We start from the raw sequence: 17367 nt of genomic DNA, 5'->3' as shown, positions 1-17367 counted from the left end.
AGGGGCAGCCCCAGCCCTCACCTCAGACGGGCCACGCAGCATCCCGGCAGAGCCATCCCAGGAGCACCCGTGCCCCCTGCCCGTGGCTCGGCCCTACCGATGACATCCAGGTACTGCCGCACCACGCTCTTGGGGTCAGGGCCCAGGAAGACGTAGAAGTCCAGGATCCCGCCCGTCGTGCGCCAGGTCAGGGCCGGGCTGGGCTGCAGGAGCTCATCTGGCGAAGCACGAGCGCCGGAGGAACAAGCTGAGGATGGGGACGTGGGCCAAGCCCATGCCCAGCACCTCCGTGGGACTCACCCATCACGTTGCTGTTCAGCAGAAAGACGCCGTGAGCCAAACCGCTGTCCTCCATCACCAGGTAGAAAGGGTGGGAGCCGTAGAGGTTGACCTGGGGCTGGAGTAGAGCACAGCGCAGTGCGGGTGAGGCTCCGTTGGAGGCCCCAGCACAGCACCCACCCACCCACCTGCCTGCCACTGGCCAGAAGCACCGTCACGGCTCGGGGTGCAAAGCCAGGGCTTGCAGCCCCAGACACTGCCTGAGTCAGCAGAGCTCTGCCCCAAACAAGAGCCCTGGACCGTGTAAGGGAAAGCGGCTTCTGAGCCAAACAAGAGCCCCAGGGGGGACAAAGCCTGACTTGGGGACAACGGTCCCCTGGGCTTGCCCAGGGCTGAGGCCAGGTCCCAGAGCTCCACAGCCATGGATGCCTTTCCCCAGCCCCAAACAAGATGTCAGAGGTTGCAGGGCCACCCCCACAGGAGCAGATGAGCCACCTCCCTCTCCCTCAGCCCCGCTCCGTACCACAGGCGCCATATCCCGATTCCAGAGGGTGACCCTGGTCCACGCCGTGTCGAGGACCAGCGGCGTCTGGTGCTCCCCCAGCCCAGAAATGAAATGGGAGGGCAAAGAGGTGGAGATCTGCAGGAACTGGTCTGCGAAGAAGAGGGGCGCGACGGTGGTGTTCAGCCTGCCGGAGAGAAAGGGAGACTCCGGCAAACAGCCCCAGCGGTGCCCAGCAGCCGGGTTTCGACTGATCTCTGGGACTCCTGCTTCCCTTCCCAGGCACCGAACCACAGAGGGGCTCAAAGCAAAGCCCCTGCAGCCGCTGACCGCCACCCCGCTGCAGTCACCGCCATACCCTGCCGCATCCCTGCTCCGTCCCACGCACCGCTGGGGTTGGGGCCAGGACCCGCTTCCAGACCGAATCCCTTCGGGAAGGCTCGGGGCAGGACGGGCACTTACAGGACCTGCCCGTCGCGCTGCCAGCAGACGACGAGGCCGAAGGGATCCTGGTTGATCTGCAGCCCGTAGAGCGGGGAGGCGGCTCGGCCGCTCGCCCGCGGCGTGGCCAGGGGCACCTCGTACCGCTGCTGGGCCGGGTCCCGCAGCTGCGGGGACAGAAGGGAGAGGGGGGATGTCAGCGGGGGGGTCCGGAGCACCGGGGCACCGGTCCCGGGGCCGGCTCGCACCGTGAAGCGGAGGCGGGTGGGGGTCTCCAGCGCCACGTCCAGCCGCAAGCTGCCCACGGCCCCCGGCAGGAAGCTGGCGGCGACGCGGCGGAGCCGGGTGGCGGAGCCGGTGGCGGTGGCCGTCAGGTTCTCCGCCCGGTAGCTCCGGTAGCCGCTGGGGAAGAAGCACCAGGGCGGGCCGGTGCTGGAGCCAGGGCTGGAGCCGGAGCCGGCGGGTGCATAGCAGCAGCCCCGCTCCTCGCAGTCCGCCCGCGACAGCAGCCGCTCGGGGCCGCAGTCAAAGCGTTCGCCCGGGGGCACCTGGCAGCCGGCGGCCCCGGGGCTGCCCGCCGCGGCGGAGCCCAGCAGCGCCAGCAGCAGCAGCGCGGCCGGGAGCCCCGGCCCCGCCATGGCCCCGCCGGCCCGGCCCGGCCTCCCAGCAGGCGCGGCGGGACCGGCCCCACGTCGCGGAGGCGTCTGCGGGGCGGGACCGGCCCCGGGAGCGGGCGGGCGCCTTCCCCCGCCGGGGCCGGGGCCTTCCGCCTCCCGGAGCTGCAGGGAAAGGCGGTGAGAGAGGGGGGGCCCGGAGGGGAAGGGGGCGGCTGCCCCCAGCGCCCCAGGCCAGGGGGAGGGATGAAGCCACCCTTGTGCAGCCAAGGAAACAAAAATCATTTGCACTGCTACAGCTTTGGTGACCACTACCTGCTACACAGACTTATTTTTTAGATATTTGTTTATTTACAAAGCCTGCAGGCTCCAGCAGAACAAGAGCTGAGGGTTACATGGATGGGGTTCGTGGCAGTCAGGCTTCCTGCGAGCCCAGCCTGGAGCCCAAGCACTGTCTGAGCCACTGGAGAGTCCGGTAGTGCTGGGGATGGTCCTGCTGGATCTGCTGGATGATGGCATCGATGGTCTGGAGCCGGTGGCGCAGTTTCTGGTGCTCATTTCTCCAGGCTTGCTCCGTGCGGCACAGGGGAGTGTACGTCCCTTCCTTCAGCGCCTGCAGGTGCTTCCGGCGAGTCTGGTAGGACACGATCTCCAAAAGGTTCTGAGGAAAGCAACAACAGAAATTGCTTTGACAGCAGGCCGCAGAGAGAAAAGCACTAAGAAAGGCAGGTGACTTTTGTCACCGGTACTGGAACCATCACATTCTGAAAGGGAAGGGCTTCTGAAGAGGGACAGGGCTATGAAGTCCCTCTTGTACCGGCAGAACAGCTGCTAACGGGTACAGCCAGAGAAGTGGTTAGGTTGGAAGAGACCTTTAAGATCATTGAGTCCAACCATGAACCTAACGCTGCCAAGTCCACCATTAAACCGTGTCCCTAAGCACCACATCTACACGTCAGCCAATAGAAAAAAAAAAAAAAAAATTAAATGTTCATCACAGAATTCCATAAACCAGAGAAATACCTGCATGCACAGGGCAACCCTTGCCAGGACAGAGTTTGACCAACTTACAACTTTTGCAGGAGGCCATTCAAGACCTTCAGCTGGCTCTCAAATCTGGAACATATGAGCAGCCAGAAAGTGCTCACAGAGGAGAGCTGTGACCGGGTATTTTCAAGACACAAACCATGTCCTGCAGGCTGATGTCTCCAGGTGAATGCTGCCTCGCTAAGAGTACAACTGCAGCCCCAATTCAGGACCCCCATGAGCCCTCAAGGTGTGCTCAGTTAACTTAAAGTGCCGCTAAAATGCCAAGCACACTCAGTTCAGGATGGTGGCGAGACAGGGAGATGGGGAGCTGGCACCAGGAGAAAGCAGCCGGTCCCGTCGGGCTCGCGAGCTCCAGGGAGCGGAGCCGCTCACCCGTCGCTTCCTGTTCCGACGAGCTTCTGCGTCTGCATCGAGGCCGTCGCACTCAGCCTCCAGCCTGCGCAGTTCTCGCTGCTTTTCCGAGAAGGCGGCACCGAGGGACGCCTGGGCGCTCTCCAGCTCCAGGAGGGTTGCGTTGCAGTCCTGAACGTTCTGGCAAACGGAAGAGAAGGAAAGGGCAGAGTGTGGTTCTTCGTCCAGCTGCACTCCCAGCCATCTCCCCAGAACTCTCCTGTGGGGTTTTTTAAGGAGCCTCCAAAGCCTGTCCCGTCTGTGTCCCGACACCCCGCGTGTCTGCGCTCAGCCCACCCTGGTGCTCCTTACAGCCCCGGTGAACTCCTGCAGCCCTGCTCTGCTCGCTCACCTTCTGGGCTTTGCTGATCTTCTTTCTCAGCTCCTGTTTCTTGCAGTGGAAGACGCTCTTGGGGACAAGCTTCTTGTCTCTTTTGTTCTGACCCTCTCCACGAAGCGCTATCACCTCTCTGCGAGAAACAGATGCCTCCATATCACGAATCATCTTCTCCTGCTGCTTCATCAGCTGGCCGTAGCGGACCTGCCGTGTGTCAAGATATGAAATAGGCTGAAAGTAACAAATGTTCACAAACGGCACCGAACCGATTCTGTGCGGCACATCCCCTCCACATAAACCAGACATACGTGACACGTGAGTGTTGGCAAGCCAAATTTGCTCTAAACCCAAACCCGGCTTGCCCTGTGTGGATCTGGAAAGCAAAGGGCTGGATTATCAACTCGTCTAAAGTAATCTTCAAAAGGTTTCACTGGAACTCCTTAGCAATAGGAAAAGCAGAAGAGTAAAGTAACCTGGGAACAAAAGGGAAGAGTTGCTTTGCCAGAAGACAGAAGGCTTCCCTAACCAGTGATTAAGATGATGCAATATTTAGTCATCAACATTCCTTTGCTTATAAATTGGGGTCACGGCATAAGGTGGCAAACATATTATGTTTTAAATAGATTGCTCAGGTGTCTCTAGACTCTGCTGCAGCCCGTTACACGGCAGGCGCAAGGAAGGCACGAAGAGCACGCACGCTGGATGTATTTCATTCAGCCCAGCTGGAGGGTGTACTATTTCCAACATTGCTGTGGCCTGGCAATGCTGCTTCCCCAGCCCGTTTCTCATCTCCTGCCTTCAGCAACGCCGAAGCTGAATCCATCGTGTGCAGCTTCCCCTCCCCAGTGCTCCTCCCCCGGGGCTCACCTGCATCCTGTGAATCTCTGTTCTCATGGCGTGGAGCTCGCCGTGCCCTGACTCAGACTCCACCGCCGCACGCATCTCTCTCGTCAGCTGGATCTTCTTCTCCCACAGCAGGATTTGATGCCTTCAGTGACAGAAAGGGAAAGCGGCACCTTTGTCAGTGCCCGAGAGGACGCTCGCTCCCTGTGCACGCGTGGCAGCACGCTCCCGAGCTCAGTCCTGAACATGGAGCTGAAGGTTCAGCAGAACCTGAGGGTTTGCACGTGGGACACGTAAAAGGGCAGCCAGGAGCAGCGTGGAACCAGACAGGGAGCTCCGCCATCCACAACGTGGCACGGTGGTGGCACGGTGACTAACAACAAGCGTGCCCAGGCTGCCGGGGGCTGGTGGACCCCAGTGAGCTGCCCAGCGCAGCACGCTCGCTCCGAGTTACTGGCGGAGGAGAGCGCGGGCAGAGTCACCCCATACAGATCTCAGCAACGTCCAGCACGAGCCTGCTGGAACTGTTAAAGCCGACATCCTCACGGCTCTCGCTGCTTGCAGAGACAGCTAAAGCACCTTTCAGCTTCTGCGCCCAAAAATCCATGAAACTCCTTTCATCTTCTCCGAGAAGGACAGAAGCACATTTGCTGTTGCTGGTTCAGTTCGATGAGCAGAGTGGAAAGGTGACATGGACACCTACATTCAAAGAGGGTGGCACAAAGCAAGAACCTCTCTGGTACCTACTCTGCTTCCACCAGGCTGTTTAGGAGTCTTTCCTTCTCCTCAGTCAGCTGACTGTGCTTCTCCTGCATCTCAACCGACTCTTTTTCTGCTGCCTAGGTTTGGGAAGCATAACATTGTCAGACAACACAACGTGGTCAGACTAAGAAAGATTTACACGGTCACTGTCTGCCTCCGATCTGCATGGGAGGCTGAGACCTGGAAATGAGATGTCTGTACCTTGAGAGAGCGCACAAACTCGTTCTCGGTGATAGTGTTGCCATATTGCAGCTCCTCGAAGCTGCTGCTGTTCTTGTTGATCAACACATTCAGCTTTATCAAGTCATTGGACATGTTCCTCATGTGACGTTCGATGTCCTTCTGCTCTTTTGTTTCCTGCTGAATTTCATCTACAGGTGAACAGAAAAAAAAAAAAAAGTCTTAAAATTCCCACAAGCAGCAGGTGGAACACAGGCAAGGCGTGACAGACTGCCATCAGACCAGACAACGCTGCCTGCAGAGCCACCTGCGTCCCACGTACCCAGCCAAACCGTTTTTCCACAAGCCCAAAACCCAAATACGGTTTTGAAGGAGACTGCTGTGGAAAAGAGCTGGTTTGAGCCAAGGGAAGCGCCATCGTGGTGGGGACATTTACCCACCAACTACTTGCAAACGTTATTTAAGAAGTGTAGCACGTGACACGGCCACTTCGGTTCGGTTGTGCCCGTTAAGGCAGCGGGATCAGTCGGGACAGGGAATAACGCCAGGCAGAGCAGCAGAGGTGCCTGGCTCGTAGCCCCAGAGCAGTGCTGGGGCCGCCTGCGTTACTGCTCACACGGACGTAGGAGCACGGCGCATTCTCTGGTGAAGGTCTGGCTCACCCGTCCGTAAGCCCTCGCTCCCTTTTTCCTCCATTCACAGCTGAACGTTTTAAAAAGAGTTGGGGAATGACCTACTTTCCCTGCGCACTTTCTTCTGCTGCATTACTGTGATCCGTTTCTTTAACATATCCAGGGAGGCTACTTGTTCCTCCCGTTGGTGTGTTAACTTGACCAGCTCTTGCTGCTGATTGAGCCAGTGCTTTTGTAGCGTCATCACCTCAGAGTGATATTCTTCTATCTGCTTGGACAGCTTGTTGATCTCCATTTCCAGTGGCCCCAGTTCTTGACCCTGGATGAGGGCAAGGTTGGGGATTAATCAGGCAGAAGCTGCTGAAGCACTTTTTGCAGAAGGCCGGTCCAGCTGCTGAGATGCCTACCGAATACTTCCGCTATACTGCTACTTCCTTTGTGCCTCTATTTCCCATGAGCTGGATGGGACCAATCATTCCTGACCTCACGGGAACAAATGCAAGGGAAGCCCGAACAGCTCTCAGGCTCTGGGGTGAGAGGGGCCTCCTAAGCTCCTACAACAGGCACATCTGGGTGTCCAAGAGTCTGCCACAGCACTCATTCTTGCATTGGGCTCTATAAAGGTCTTGCAGCTCACGGTGCCAGGGGCAGACCTGGGTATCTATCAGCTGAATGGGGCCAAGCACCAAGTGATCTACATCACCCCGCCTGCTCCATTCGCCCCTTGTCAGTATTTGCAGGTTTTCTGATGAGACCCTAGTTACTCCCAGGGTATTGATGTCATTCAACGTTTTCATCGGGCGCAGACAACTCCCTGCAGAAATCTGTGCTGGGCACACCCTCATTTCACAATTCCCTCATGCCAGCTCCTCCCCCCCGTGCACTAAGAGCTGTTTGACAGACGTAAACATTTACATTAACTAGTGCAGCTTTTAAACCTCTATACTGATGCCTGAAAGTTTTAACTACTCAGCACTTACACAGTTACATTTATCAGGGGCACCTGTGGTCACCACAAAGAATAAAATCAAGCCTGGGACTGAAATGGGAATGTACATACCCCCTGCCGCGCAAGAATCTTCTCCAACCTCTTGTTGTACTGGCTGAGCACCGCTTGCCTGTTCTCGGTCAGGAGACTGCACCTTGCAATCTCGCTTTCCCTGCAGCTGATCAGGTCACGGGTATTTTTTACTTCCTTGTCCAGCTGACAAAGCGTGTTTTGGAGAACTGTCAGCCTGCAGCTGGTATGAGTTGCATTCAGAATAACCTGGGCCACATCATTCTCAACCTTGGAAAAATGCAGCTCCTAGGAACGCCAACAGACAGAAAACAAATTACTGTCAGCAGCAGCAGCCCATTGATTTGGAACGCCCGCTTCCCGAGGCACAGGAGTCAGGGGATTTAGATTCTCCTCCCAGGTCTGTGCCACAAGCTGCGAGCCAGCCACTTACCCGCTCTGTACCTTTGTTTCTCCATCTCCTGACGGAGATACCAACATTTACCTCTGCCATAAGGCTGCTGAAGAGCATGAAGGAGCCCAAACATCCCAAAGCCTTTAAGAGGCCGCGCTCATCACCTCTGCAGTTACCTGCCTTGCCTGGGTGTCTCCAGCTGCCCGGCTCACCAGAGCAGGACATTCTCCACCACACCCGACAAACACGTCCCTCACCGAACCACCACCGCAGCAGCCAGAAAGGCGGGTGCCTGTTGAGCGCAGCGCGAATGCAGCCGGGTGACTTCTGCTGCCCCCGCGCCGCCAGCAGCCACGACTCTCTGGCTACATCCAGCCGTGCACCGCAGGTGCTGATGGGAGACAACGCGAGTGTCCGCTTGTTGGTGTGCCTGTGGGAAGGGGGCAGGGGGCCCCTCTCTCACAACGGAAGCCAGCCCTGGAACTCTTCCTCTTGCTCAAGATAATGCCCCCGATTTAAAAATCCCAGGGCCAGGCTGAAGTAACCCGCAGAAATACAGAGGTGTGGGTGCCTTGTTAGTGCCAGCCCACACAACTCAACACCACAAACACTACGCTGGATCTTCTAGTTTTTCTATCTGTTCCAGTTACACACTCCCAAAGAGAGCAACTGATCGTGCCACAAAGAACTGTGGGTCTGGTTCGATTGTTCCTTGGGCTGTAATCCTCACTCAGGAACGAGAGCAGGCCTGTATCGCATTCCCTGATGCCGGACAGAGATACAGGTTAGTTCAATGTGGAGTACAGCAGAACTACACATCCACTGTCTTCCTCCAATACATAAGAACTGGTACTACTTTATGGTAAAAACTCCCAGAATTCATCGTTCTGTCCCATTTTTTAAGCAAAGAAAGAATAGTACATTATGTGTCAAGGCCTTTTTGGCCAAACCCTCTCGCGTACACCAGAATCCCGCACTAAGATCACTGGAAGAACCAAACTGAAGTCACAAACTCAGCAGACCTTCAACTTCAGGTCTGAAAAGCAGAACGAAGGCGCGGACGAAACACACTTGAGAAACACCGCTCAGGGCGGTTTCCTTCCCCCGCCCTCCCAAACGGAAGAGATAACACACCAGGTCTGTTTTTCTCCTACGGAGCTTTGCAGCCAGCTGCGAGAAGTGCTTTGTGGCTTTGCTGGACACCATCTGGTCCTGAAGCTTTGCCATGATTTCGTTCTCCATCTGCACTTTGGCATCAGTTCCTTTCTCTATGTCCCTACTGATGGACAGCAACTGATTCAGACAAGCAGCTTGATCCTAAACGCAGGAAAGACAGGAGACAGGGTCACTACAACTGTTTGGGGAAGGGGATTAAACATCTGTGTCTGATTTGAAAGGTTCTTCTTCCAAGTAACTCTCCTCACCATCCTGGTCCTGTTGAGGGCCTGCTCTGTCTCGTGGAGAACGCGAGCGTAGGTGCCAGATTCCACCTTCAAGGCCTCCTGCCTGGAAAGGCACTGGGCAATCAGCTTCTTTGTCATGTTGGCATCGTTCTGTGAACGGCTCAGGATGGCGACAAGCAACTCATTCTTCTCCTCCTCCTTCCTGATTGACTTCCTACAGCCATGGATGTCCGTTTCTAGGGACTTGAGGTCATGTCTGTACTTGCTGGAGAGGCAAAGAGGATGGAAAATCACCACAGGGGTAGACTCACGCGCTGAACAGTCATCTACAAATTCCTCTTTTCAAACACGCTACTGCAGCGACAACAGACCAAGGAGGAAGATCTTTACAAAGGCCACCCTGCTGTGACAGTGCAGAGTCATCAGAAGATGGATGGAGACAGAAGACTGAAAAGCAAACGTACGTAGGAAAATTAATTCCCGCTTTCAGTCCTGTCCCCACCCCCCACTCTTACCAGGATGCCACCATCAAAGCACATTGCAGGGAATCAGCCAGGCTGACTCCAGAGCAAATAAGCGCTTCCTTTGGCAACAACAGGACGGTTTTCCTGATGATTTCTGAAGGCATCACAAAACCCTAACTGAGAGCGACAGGTAAAATCCCTCTTGAAGTCTAGCTCTTTGGATTGAGAGATGTTGCAAAGGTGAAGGAACTCTTCTAAAGGACTAAAATATGAACAGAAAAACTCTAAACAGTTTTAAAAACCCCACACATTTTGGGGGAGAGTTGTGTTTTGGATACAGAATAGTGACAAAGAACTGTGCTTCCTATCCTTTAATCTTACTACGTGCTTCAGAGCAGCAAACTTGTTCTGCTTGACATATCCTGCACGCGCAGCAATAAACTGGAGACGCACTGTCCCTTTCAGCATCCCTCTCGTCCAACCCGTGTGAGGTCTCTCCTGGGACTGTTCTCAGATACCGTACCTCAGCAGCGCTTGGGTGGCGATATAGGCCTCATCTCTCTGCTTCATTCCCGCCAAGCTGCTATTCCAGTGGTTCATCAGTCGCTTTTTCTCCATGTTAATAGCCTGAACCTCCATACAAGCCTGGGGGAGAGAGGATTTGTAGACAGGATAAATCTATACTAGGCTGGGAAACCAAATTCACGTTACAATGCCTTTTTTTGGTGTGTGTTCATAATACGCTGGGCAGGAACAGCTTCAGCTAACGTGCCTCTGGTTTATGGTCACCCCCGACCACAGAGCATAGGTCTGCAAGGAAAAAAATGCAGAGAGGGTGGAGGAGGAAGTGATTTATAGGCAATTCTTGAGGACAAAGGGAAAAACAAAACAAAACAAAACAAAACAAAAAAGTCTTCATTCCTCCAAACAGGAACTGATCATACAACTCTGTCCTACACTGTAGCTACCACGTGAGCATGAGCCAACGGGGTCGGTCCTTCCAGAGGGAAATATTAACCAGAAGCGAAAAAAAAGCATTCTCCTACCTCATTTGCTGCTTGCCGAGTTACTTTTGTGTCCTCTGCCTGAGCCACAAACTGAGCTTCGAACAGAGCAATCTGTTCCTGCAGCTCGTAGGCTTTCCGGGTCAAGCGGTCTACCAGAAGATCCTACAGAGGCAGAGCCAAACAGCTCAGGATGAGTAACATAATCTCAGGCTTAACCAACTAAATTCTACAGCAATAACTTGGGCTGAAAATGAATTCAGTTAGCTTTGATTCCTACTGAAACTCTTCCATTCCTATCCAAATGACTCCTGAATGCAGCAGTGACGATTTTGAAGAGAACAAAACCTTCTTTGCTGGTTTTTATCGTTCCACCCACAGTAGGAAATTGGTCCTTCAGATCTGAAGCAGCATTCATCCCTGCCAGCATGGGTTACATTGCGCCACCTCTCCAGCAGCTGGGAATCTTGATAATTTATGGTTTAAAATCCTTTGTTAAAAACCATCTAAACCCATTCCATCTCAACCGTTTGCCCGCAATTCTGCATCAACAGTAATTAGTTGGTGTCCTGCTGCAAGCAGGAGGCAGCAGAGGGAGCTCCAGCACACCGACCGCTCAGTTCACCTTCCAAGTTCGCTCTTCCTTGGGACTCAGAGCAATTCTCCAGACTTCAACATACGATACTTCTTTGCTAAATATCTTTCTGCCCCCACACCCCCGTTGCCTGCGTGAAGAGTGATCACTACTGATTACTACTTCCTATTATAAGGCTCATAAAAAAATTCTGTTCAGTACATGCCACTATCTTGGTGGTGGGGATTCTTCTCATTTTCAATTATTTGGGGAAAATATCCCCACGCACCTTCCATGGTGTCTGTATATTCACTACAGCCTTCCTTCTGCCAAGGCAGCACGTCCTCCGAGACTCGCCGCTAGCCGTCACCTGAATTCATTTATTTATTTGAAAGAAGAGAGTTTTACTTGATACCTGTTTTTTCTTTTCCACGTCAGCTTGGGCCTTCTCCAGCTCAGCCCTCTTTGTCGACCGTTTCATTAGTAAAATATTATGGTGCATATGGGCCATGTTCTGCATGTAGAAGAGGGGCAAGGCCAGGTTTTCAAGCTGGGTCTGCATTGCAGAGACTGGGGAGGCAGGGGGAAAAATATTTACAGGAAAGTATGTTTGTAAGACACACTTTAAACAGAGGTAAAAGGGAAAGAAACACAGAAGCACCCAAAGCTAAATTTGCACACTTACCAGCCAAATCAGCCCCCCTGAAATGTGAATTTGCATCGGCTTTGGAGTACAGCTCCACAAGCACAGCTAATATCTTGGTAAGCAATTCATTGCTTCCCAGCACTCAGAAGCCCAGGAGATCAAAGAAGGGGCGGCCTCAGGAGGCTGTGACTCCACTCCTCTGCCCCAAAACGGAACTGTCTCTTTCTCAGTCTGTTGAATGCTTCTCTATTTTTTTCAGCAACCTGCCAAACCTTTCTAGGCAGTTTATCCTACGCTGAGCTACCCTCGCCATCACAGTTGTTTCCCTGTCCCCTACCCACAGGCCTGCAGCACAACCAGCATGAGTCAAGTCCATTTCTTTGGCTGGGACGGGTTCCCACACGGATGGCACTCTCAGGCTCCCGGGTGCCCCTCACGACCCACGACCTTTGCGATCTCGTCACACCCTTACAGAGACACAGGCAAACGTAACAGAGCGACAGGATCTTCCTCCTTCTAAGTCACAGAGCAGCCCATCTGCCCGGAACAGTTTTAGTCCTAAAGACCTTCTCAGAAGTACAAGGTAGCCACACGGTCTTAGAAACAACCAGGAATACCTGTGAAAGGTTTCAGCGAGTGCCTTATTCCTGATCAATGTTACTGTATTTTTCAATCCAATGCTTGCCTTGGATTCAAATAAATCCCTTTCTCCACACAGTACTAGAGCCAGGAAACCTGGCAAGGGCTGCCTCGGTCACCTTTCTGGCGTTCATCGTGTGTGTTCTGACACATTTGCTTGTAAGTAAGCCTGAGGCCCCCCAGCTCCTCCTCCAGCTGCTGACGTGCTGTGGCCACCTGAGAACGGCGGTCGTGGCTCTTCTCCAGTTCCAGCTGCAGGCGGGCCAGCTGCTGCTGCGCTCCGTAAAGAACCAGCCCAAGCTCTTCCCTCTCTGCTTGCCCTTTCTTCGCTGCTGCCCTCTGCAAACACAAGAGGAAACCAGTTACCTGGCTTCAGCTCGGGCAGGGGTGGGCTGCTGCGGGACGGCAAAGTAAGAATGCCACGTACCAGTTCCTGAAGCTCTAGGCTCACTTTTTCCATCTGCTTAGTGAGGTGACTCTTCAGGGCAGCCTGGAATCTTCTCATCAGAGGCTGTCAAGAAGTATGACATTGATACAAGTCAACGTACTTGTGTAAAGAAATTATGAAGAAACCTTACTGCTACCCCCGCTGTTAAATAACACAGCGTATTTTCTGCCACAGACCCTTGCATTCTTCCTTTAGCTACGCTCACTGTAACGAGTGAGAGGAGTTACATAGTGGCTATTTGTTGACAGCAGAAAGCCACTACTGAGGATATCTGAAAGTCAGAAACACATCAGAAGAGCTGCCTCTGAGAGCCCATCCCCTCGCTCTTGCTGACAGTACTTCTCTTTCAGGAGCACTGAGGAGTACCAGATTTACCCACTACACGGCTCCCTCCTGAGCCTCCCGTTTGGGGTTAACCCTGAGGGAGCAGACACGCTCAGGAGTCAGTACTTCTGCAAAAGCCTGTTTTAAACACGTGGTTTCAGCCTATGGCTGAGCCGCTGCTGACAATCTACCTTGTGTATTTCATACAAATAAAAACAGCAGGTCTGCGAAGAAGAACGACAAGATTTGAGGACTTCTCACATGTTCTAGATCCAAGACAACCAGCTCTGTTTCTTCTACGGTTTCTTCACTTCTTCCACTCATTTTGTGCCCCTCAGCTCCACGCTGCTGGCATGCCTGTTCCCGCCTTTGGTCACCATGCTCACTGGTGAGCTGATCCAACTGCTCAAAGGCAGTCTCTGAGCAGAGAGAAATGGGTTCTCCAATGTCACCTGGACCCCACCCCCCAAGAAAAAAAAAAAAAAAAAAAGAGAAGAAGACAAAGAAAATGCTTAGATTTCAAAGCGTTGTGCCTCCAGTTGGACTAACAATGACGAGAAAGGGAGAAAACTAGAAACTGCGCTTGACAGGTGGTATGGAGTGTTGTACTGTTAGCAAGGGACTGAAGGATACCTGACTCTGTGCAGCTGTTCCGCTCCGCTGACCACGCAGACACCTGCTGAGGAGCTCCTGAAGGAAGGGGAGGGTTTTCTCTCTCGGTTACTGGCTGCTCCATGTCACCCAACGCAGGAGGACAACTGTCTAATTCGACTTTGTCCAAGAAAGTCTCAGGGGATTTTTCCTGAAACGTAAAATCCACCACCTGAAACAGCTTTTCAGTCTGCCCTGACAATCTGCTTATTTCTGTCATCGCGAGACAAGAACGATGCAGACACAGAATAGGCAAGAGGGCCTTGTTCTAAACTCAGCCCACAGATACACTGGCAAAGCTGTGCCTCTGCCGATCAAAAAACCACCTTTACCCACATGCAGCACAACAGAGGAACCTCTCCAGCTCTGTCACAGCTTTTGTAGACTTTGTGCCTGACCAGTTAGCTTCTCTCTGTTCAGTTCTGGTCGGGTTTGTGTTGGCAGCAACAAAACCGCCCCAGGAGAATTTGAAGTTACAAATACCGGCCATGCCTTCTGTGAATAAGATTGTGTGTGTTGTTAGTGTCTCACCTCTGCAGAACTAACAAACAGCTCTGTAGCTCCTCTTTCTGCTGGGGGAAATGTCTCTTTTTGGTCCTGCAGAGGAACGGACCCTTCTTCTTCACTGTTGCTCCCATTCTCCGCCTCTACTGCCTAGCACACACACAGGCAAAAAGCAGAATAGCAGCGTTACAGCAGGTTGTGCATTTGGTTTAATGCTCATGCTACGGTGCTGTAACAACTGCTTTTTGTCATGGGAGTTTAATTTTGAAGTTTAATCTCGTTCACAAAAACAGTCACCCAGGCAGCATGAAGACGGTAAAGATCCTGACAAAAATTCTACACACCACTTTTAATTTCAGATGTGTCTCTGGCTCACGTCTATTTTTTAAAAAAATGCCCTTAGGGATTTTAGTCCTCCAGCTGGTGCTACACGTAGCCAAACTATTATCTTCTTTTTAAAGAGACACTGTTTTATCCCGTACCATCATTTGCCAAATTCAAATATCGTGCAGTACCAACAGACAAAGAAAACTTATCACCACCAACCTCGAACACAGCCCCCATACGTGTGTCTGTGAGATGGGGGCAACCTCCCGTTTAACATGCCTACAGCCATCTGGGAGCTGAGTGAGAAGCACATGCTTCAGGACGCTGCTGACACACAGAACTACAACTACATTTAACTTTGTTTTTTTAATAGGCAGGGCAAGACTTCAACAACCGCTCCCTTGTTTTACTTCTCCCTATTGAAACTGCTTCCATGAAGCCATCACTCTGCAAGGAGAGCGTAGGAACGTCATGCTGCCCCGCGAACGTTCTGAAGGAAATCACCTCCACAGCAAGAGGCGACGGAACTCGGACGATATCCCGCGCAGCGGAGCCGGATTCCACCCCAGAGCCCTCTGCTGCGCCACCGGCGGCCTCCTCCATATTGCTGGGCTGGGGATGGCCTGTGCCTGCAACCAGAGCGGAGGGAAGAGTGAGAACCAGCCCGGCTCCCCGGGGCCTGCCAGCTGCAGGCCGCCGCGGGGCTGGGCACGGGCACCCGCGGGGCCGGGGAGGCCGGGCGGCCGAGGGCCGGGCGGTTCAAGGCCCGGCCGCGGCCCAGCCCCGCACTCACCCGCCGCCGTCTGCGCCATGTTCCCGTGTTCCCGTTGCCAGGCGACGCAGCAACACCCGGTCACGTGAGCGCTCCGGGCCGCACCACCTCAGCCCGTGGAGGGGGGGGGGGAACGCGGGCCGCACCACCTCGGCTCGTGGAGATGGGGGGGGCTGTGGGGGGGGCGCTCGGCCCGCACTACCTCAGCCCGCCGGGCCCGGGGGGGGCCCGCGGCGTCCCGGCCGCCCTGGCGGCGCCAGCCCCGGTGCGGGGCAGCAGGTAACGGCGCCGAGGGCTGGAGTCCGGGCGGGGGGAGCTGCGGGGACGAGGCACCCGGGACGCTGCCCAGCACCCCGGGGATGCATCCATTTTCTTTTATCCCGCTCTTTGTCTTCCCTTCCCACCGGAGCCCCGAGGCGCTCGGTGTGCTGCCGGCTGGGGGCTGGCGGAATGCGAAATAGTTCATTTTAACTTTATTTTCGGCTGTTCTGGGCTGGCTCCCTAAAGCTTGGGGTGTATTTAGGATTGCCTTCCTTTTGGGGAGGGGGTCCTCTCTCAAATTGCCCCAGTATCTACCTCTTCCTTTGCTGTTATCAGCAGAGACCTGAAGGTGGATGGTCGGTGTAATAAGTAACATATTGTGCTTTGCTCATTAAACCTGTATGGGAAGGTATGGAGGGAAGATTTATGTGCCCCCAAGGCTTGATAGCCCAACCGAAGGACATCCGGCAAAGTAAACAAGACCCGCAGCTGAGGGGGTTGAGTAATCACATTCTTGCATAAGTTCACCCACAGGGCAACGAGGAAGACCTTCAGCCTTCATCCTTACGACCACCAGGAGGCAGAGAAAGACCCCCCAGCAACAGAAGGAACATGCGCAGAGAATCGACCTGATTGCGACATCGCGAATGCAGGAAATGAGACTGTATATAATGTGCTTACACGAGGCGGGAAGGCACGAGCTGTTGGTGGAGCGCAGACTCCCCGGCCGCCCAGCGCTGCCTTTGCTCTTGTTCGCTTGCTAATATAATAAAATTCGCATTGGATTTTGACACTGTAAATTGTCCGTGTCTCTACCTATCACAATTTGGTGCCGTGACTCGGATCGCGACTAGATTGTGGCCTGCAGCTGCATTGGGGAGGCGCCCCACCATCTGGCGGCCCCTGCAGCCCTCAGGTCGCTTCTGTCTCGACCGACGAACCTAAATTGAACACTGAGCAAAGGAGAACCGGTAACCCTGTAATCTTTGTGCACGAAGCTCCGAACGAAGACGCAGGACGCGTGAGTATAGGCCGGGAATCCGTTCGGTTTGGGTTGGGTATCCTGGGGCACGGTGTATGAGACGTCCTGCCAGGGCGAAGTGAGTGCGGACCCTCTAGTAGTGCGTTTCTCGTAGCCCGCGAGGGAGCGAGCCACAAACGAGGGGAGCGGTTGGGGTGTGTGTGTGAGTGCCTCAGAAGATGGGACAAAGGAAAAGCAAGCCCTTTGAGCCCATGGGAGAGGGGCCCCATGTGAAATTGCCCCAAATACCGCCCGATAGTCCCCTAGGGCTGATGTTGAAACACTGGGATAACTTTCCCTCTAGGCAGGGAAAGGATAAGGTAAAAATGATCCATTATTGCATAGAGGTCTGGGGCGGAAAACAGATTCGAGGAGACCATCTGTATTGGCCTGTTTTTGGATCATTTGAGGATTGGATAGGTCAGGCGCTAAACATTTATGTTAACTCAAAGGAACCATTTAATTTGGAAGAAAGTGAATATGCCAGTCTGTGGATGGTGGCCGACACTAGGGTAAATTTATACCCTTTAAAAGAAAAGGGGGGTGACTACCGAGGGAGGAAGAATAGAGAGGAAGAATTAATAAAGCTTTCAAGGAATATCAAGAAGCAGATGAGTCGCCCACTAAATGGTTAGAGAGACTACGAAAGAGTCTCCAAATGTATTCCAGTCTGAATGTAGACACTCAGGAGGGGCAGGCCCTGCTGAAAATGCAATTTGTAGCAAACGCATGGGAAGATATTAAAAGAAAAACTGAGAAGATAGATGATTGGCAGAACAGAGGTTTGGACGGGCTATTGAGGGAGGCACAGAAGGTGTTTGTCAGAAGGAAAGACGAGAGGTTTAAGAAGCAGGCAAAGGTGATGGTAGCAGTGGCTCGGGAAGGAC

The 17367-nt window shown here is 53.7% G+C and overlaps 1 protein-coding gene across 1 annotated transcript; it reads right to left on the bottom strand.

The window, feature by feature from the left end:
* Nucleotides 1-2170: 2170 nt before the first annotated feature.
* On the bottom strand, nt 2171-15049 carry LOC147413644 (coiled-coil domain-containing protein 40-like). The gene is made up of 18 exons (XM_086478407.1): nt 14931-15049; nt 13578-13746; nt 13206-13396; nt 12600-12683; nt 12292-12511; nt 11303-11457; nt 10356-10478; nt 9833-9954; nt 8867-9110; nt 8577-8759; nt 7091-7336; nt 6136-6349; nt 5420-5589; nt 5204-5295; nt 4481-4601; nt 3629-3817; nt 3259-3417; nt 2171-2497 (listed from the first exon to the last, which is right to left on the bottom strand). Exons 1-18 carry the CDS (start codon nt 15027-15029, stop codon nt 2252-2254), a joined length of 3027 nt encoding a protein of 1008 aa, XP_086334533.1. The 5' UTR covers nt 15030-15049; the 3' UTR covers nt 2171-2251.
* Nucleotides 15050-17367: the final 2318 nt, after the last annotated feature.

This window comes from Leptosomus discolor, chromosome 26 (assembly GCF_034619465.1).
Source record: "Leptosomus discolor isolate bLepDis1 chromosome 26, bLepDis1.hap2, whole genome shotgun sequence".
Classification (NCBI taxonomy): domain Eukaryota; kingdom Metazoa; phylum Chordata; class Aves; order Leptosomiformes; family Leptosomidae; genus Leptosomus; species Leptosomus discolor.
The sequence above is the reverse complement of the archived record's forward strand: the minus strand, read 5'-3'. Positions and strand labels throughout refer to the sequence as shown.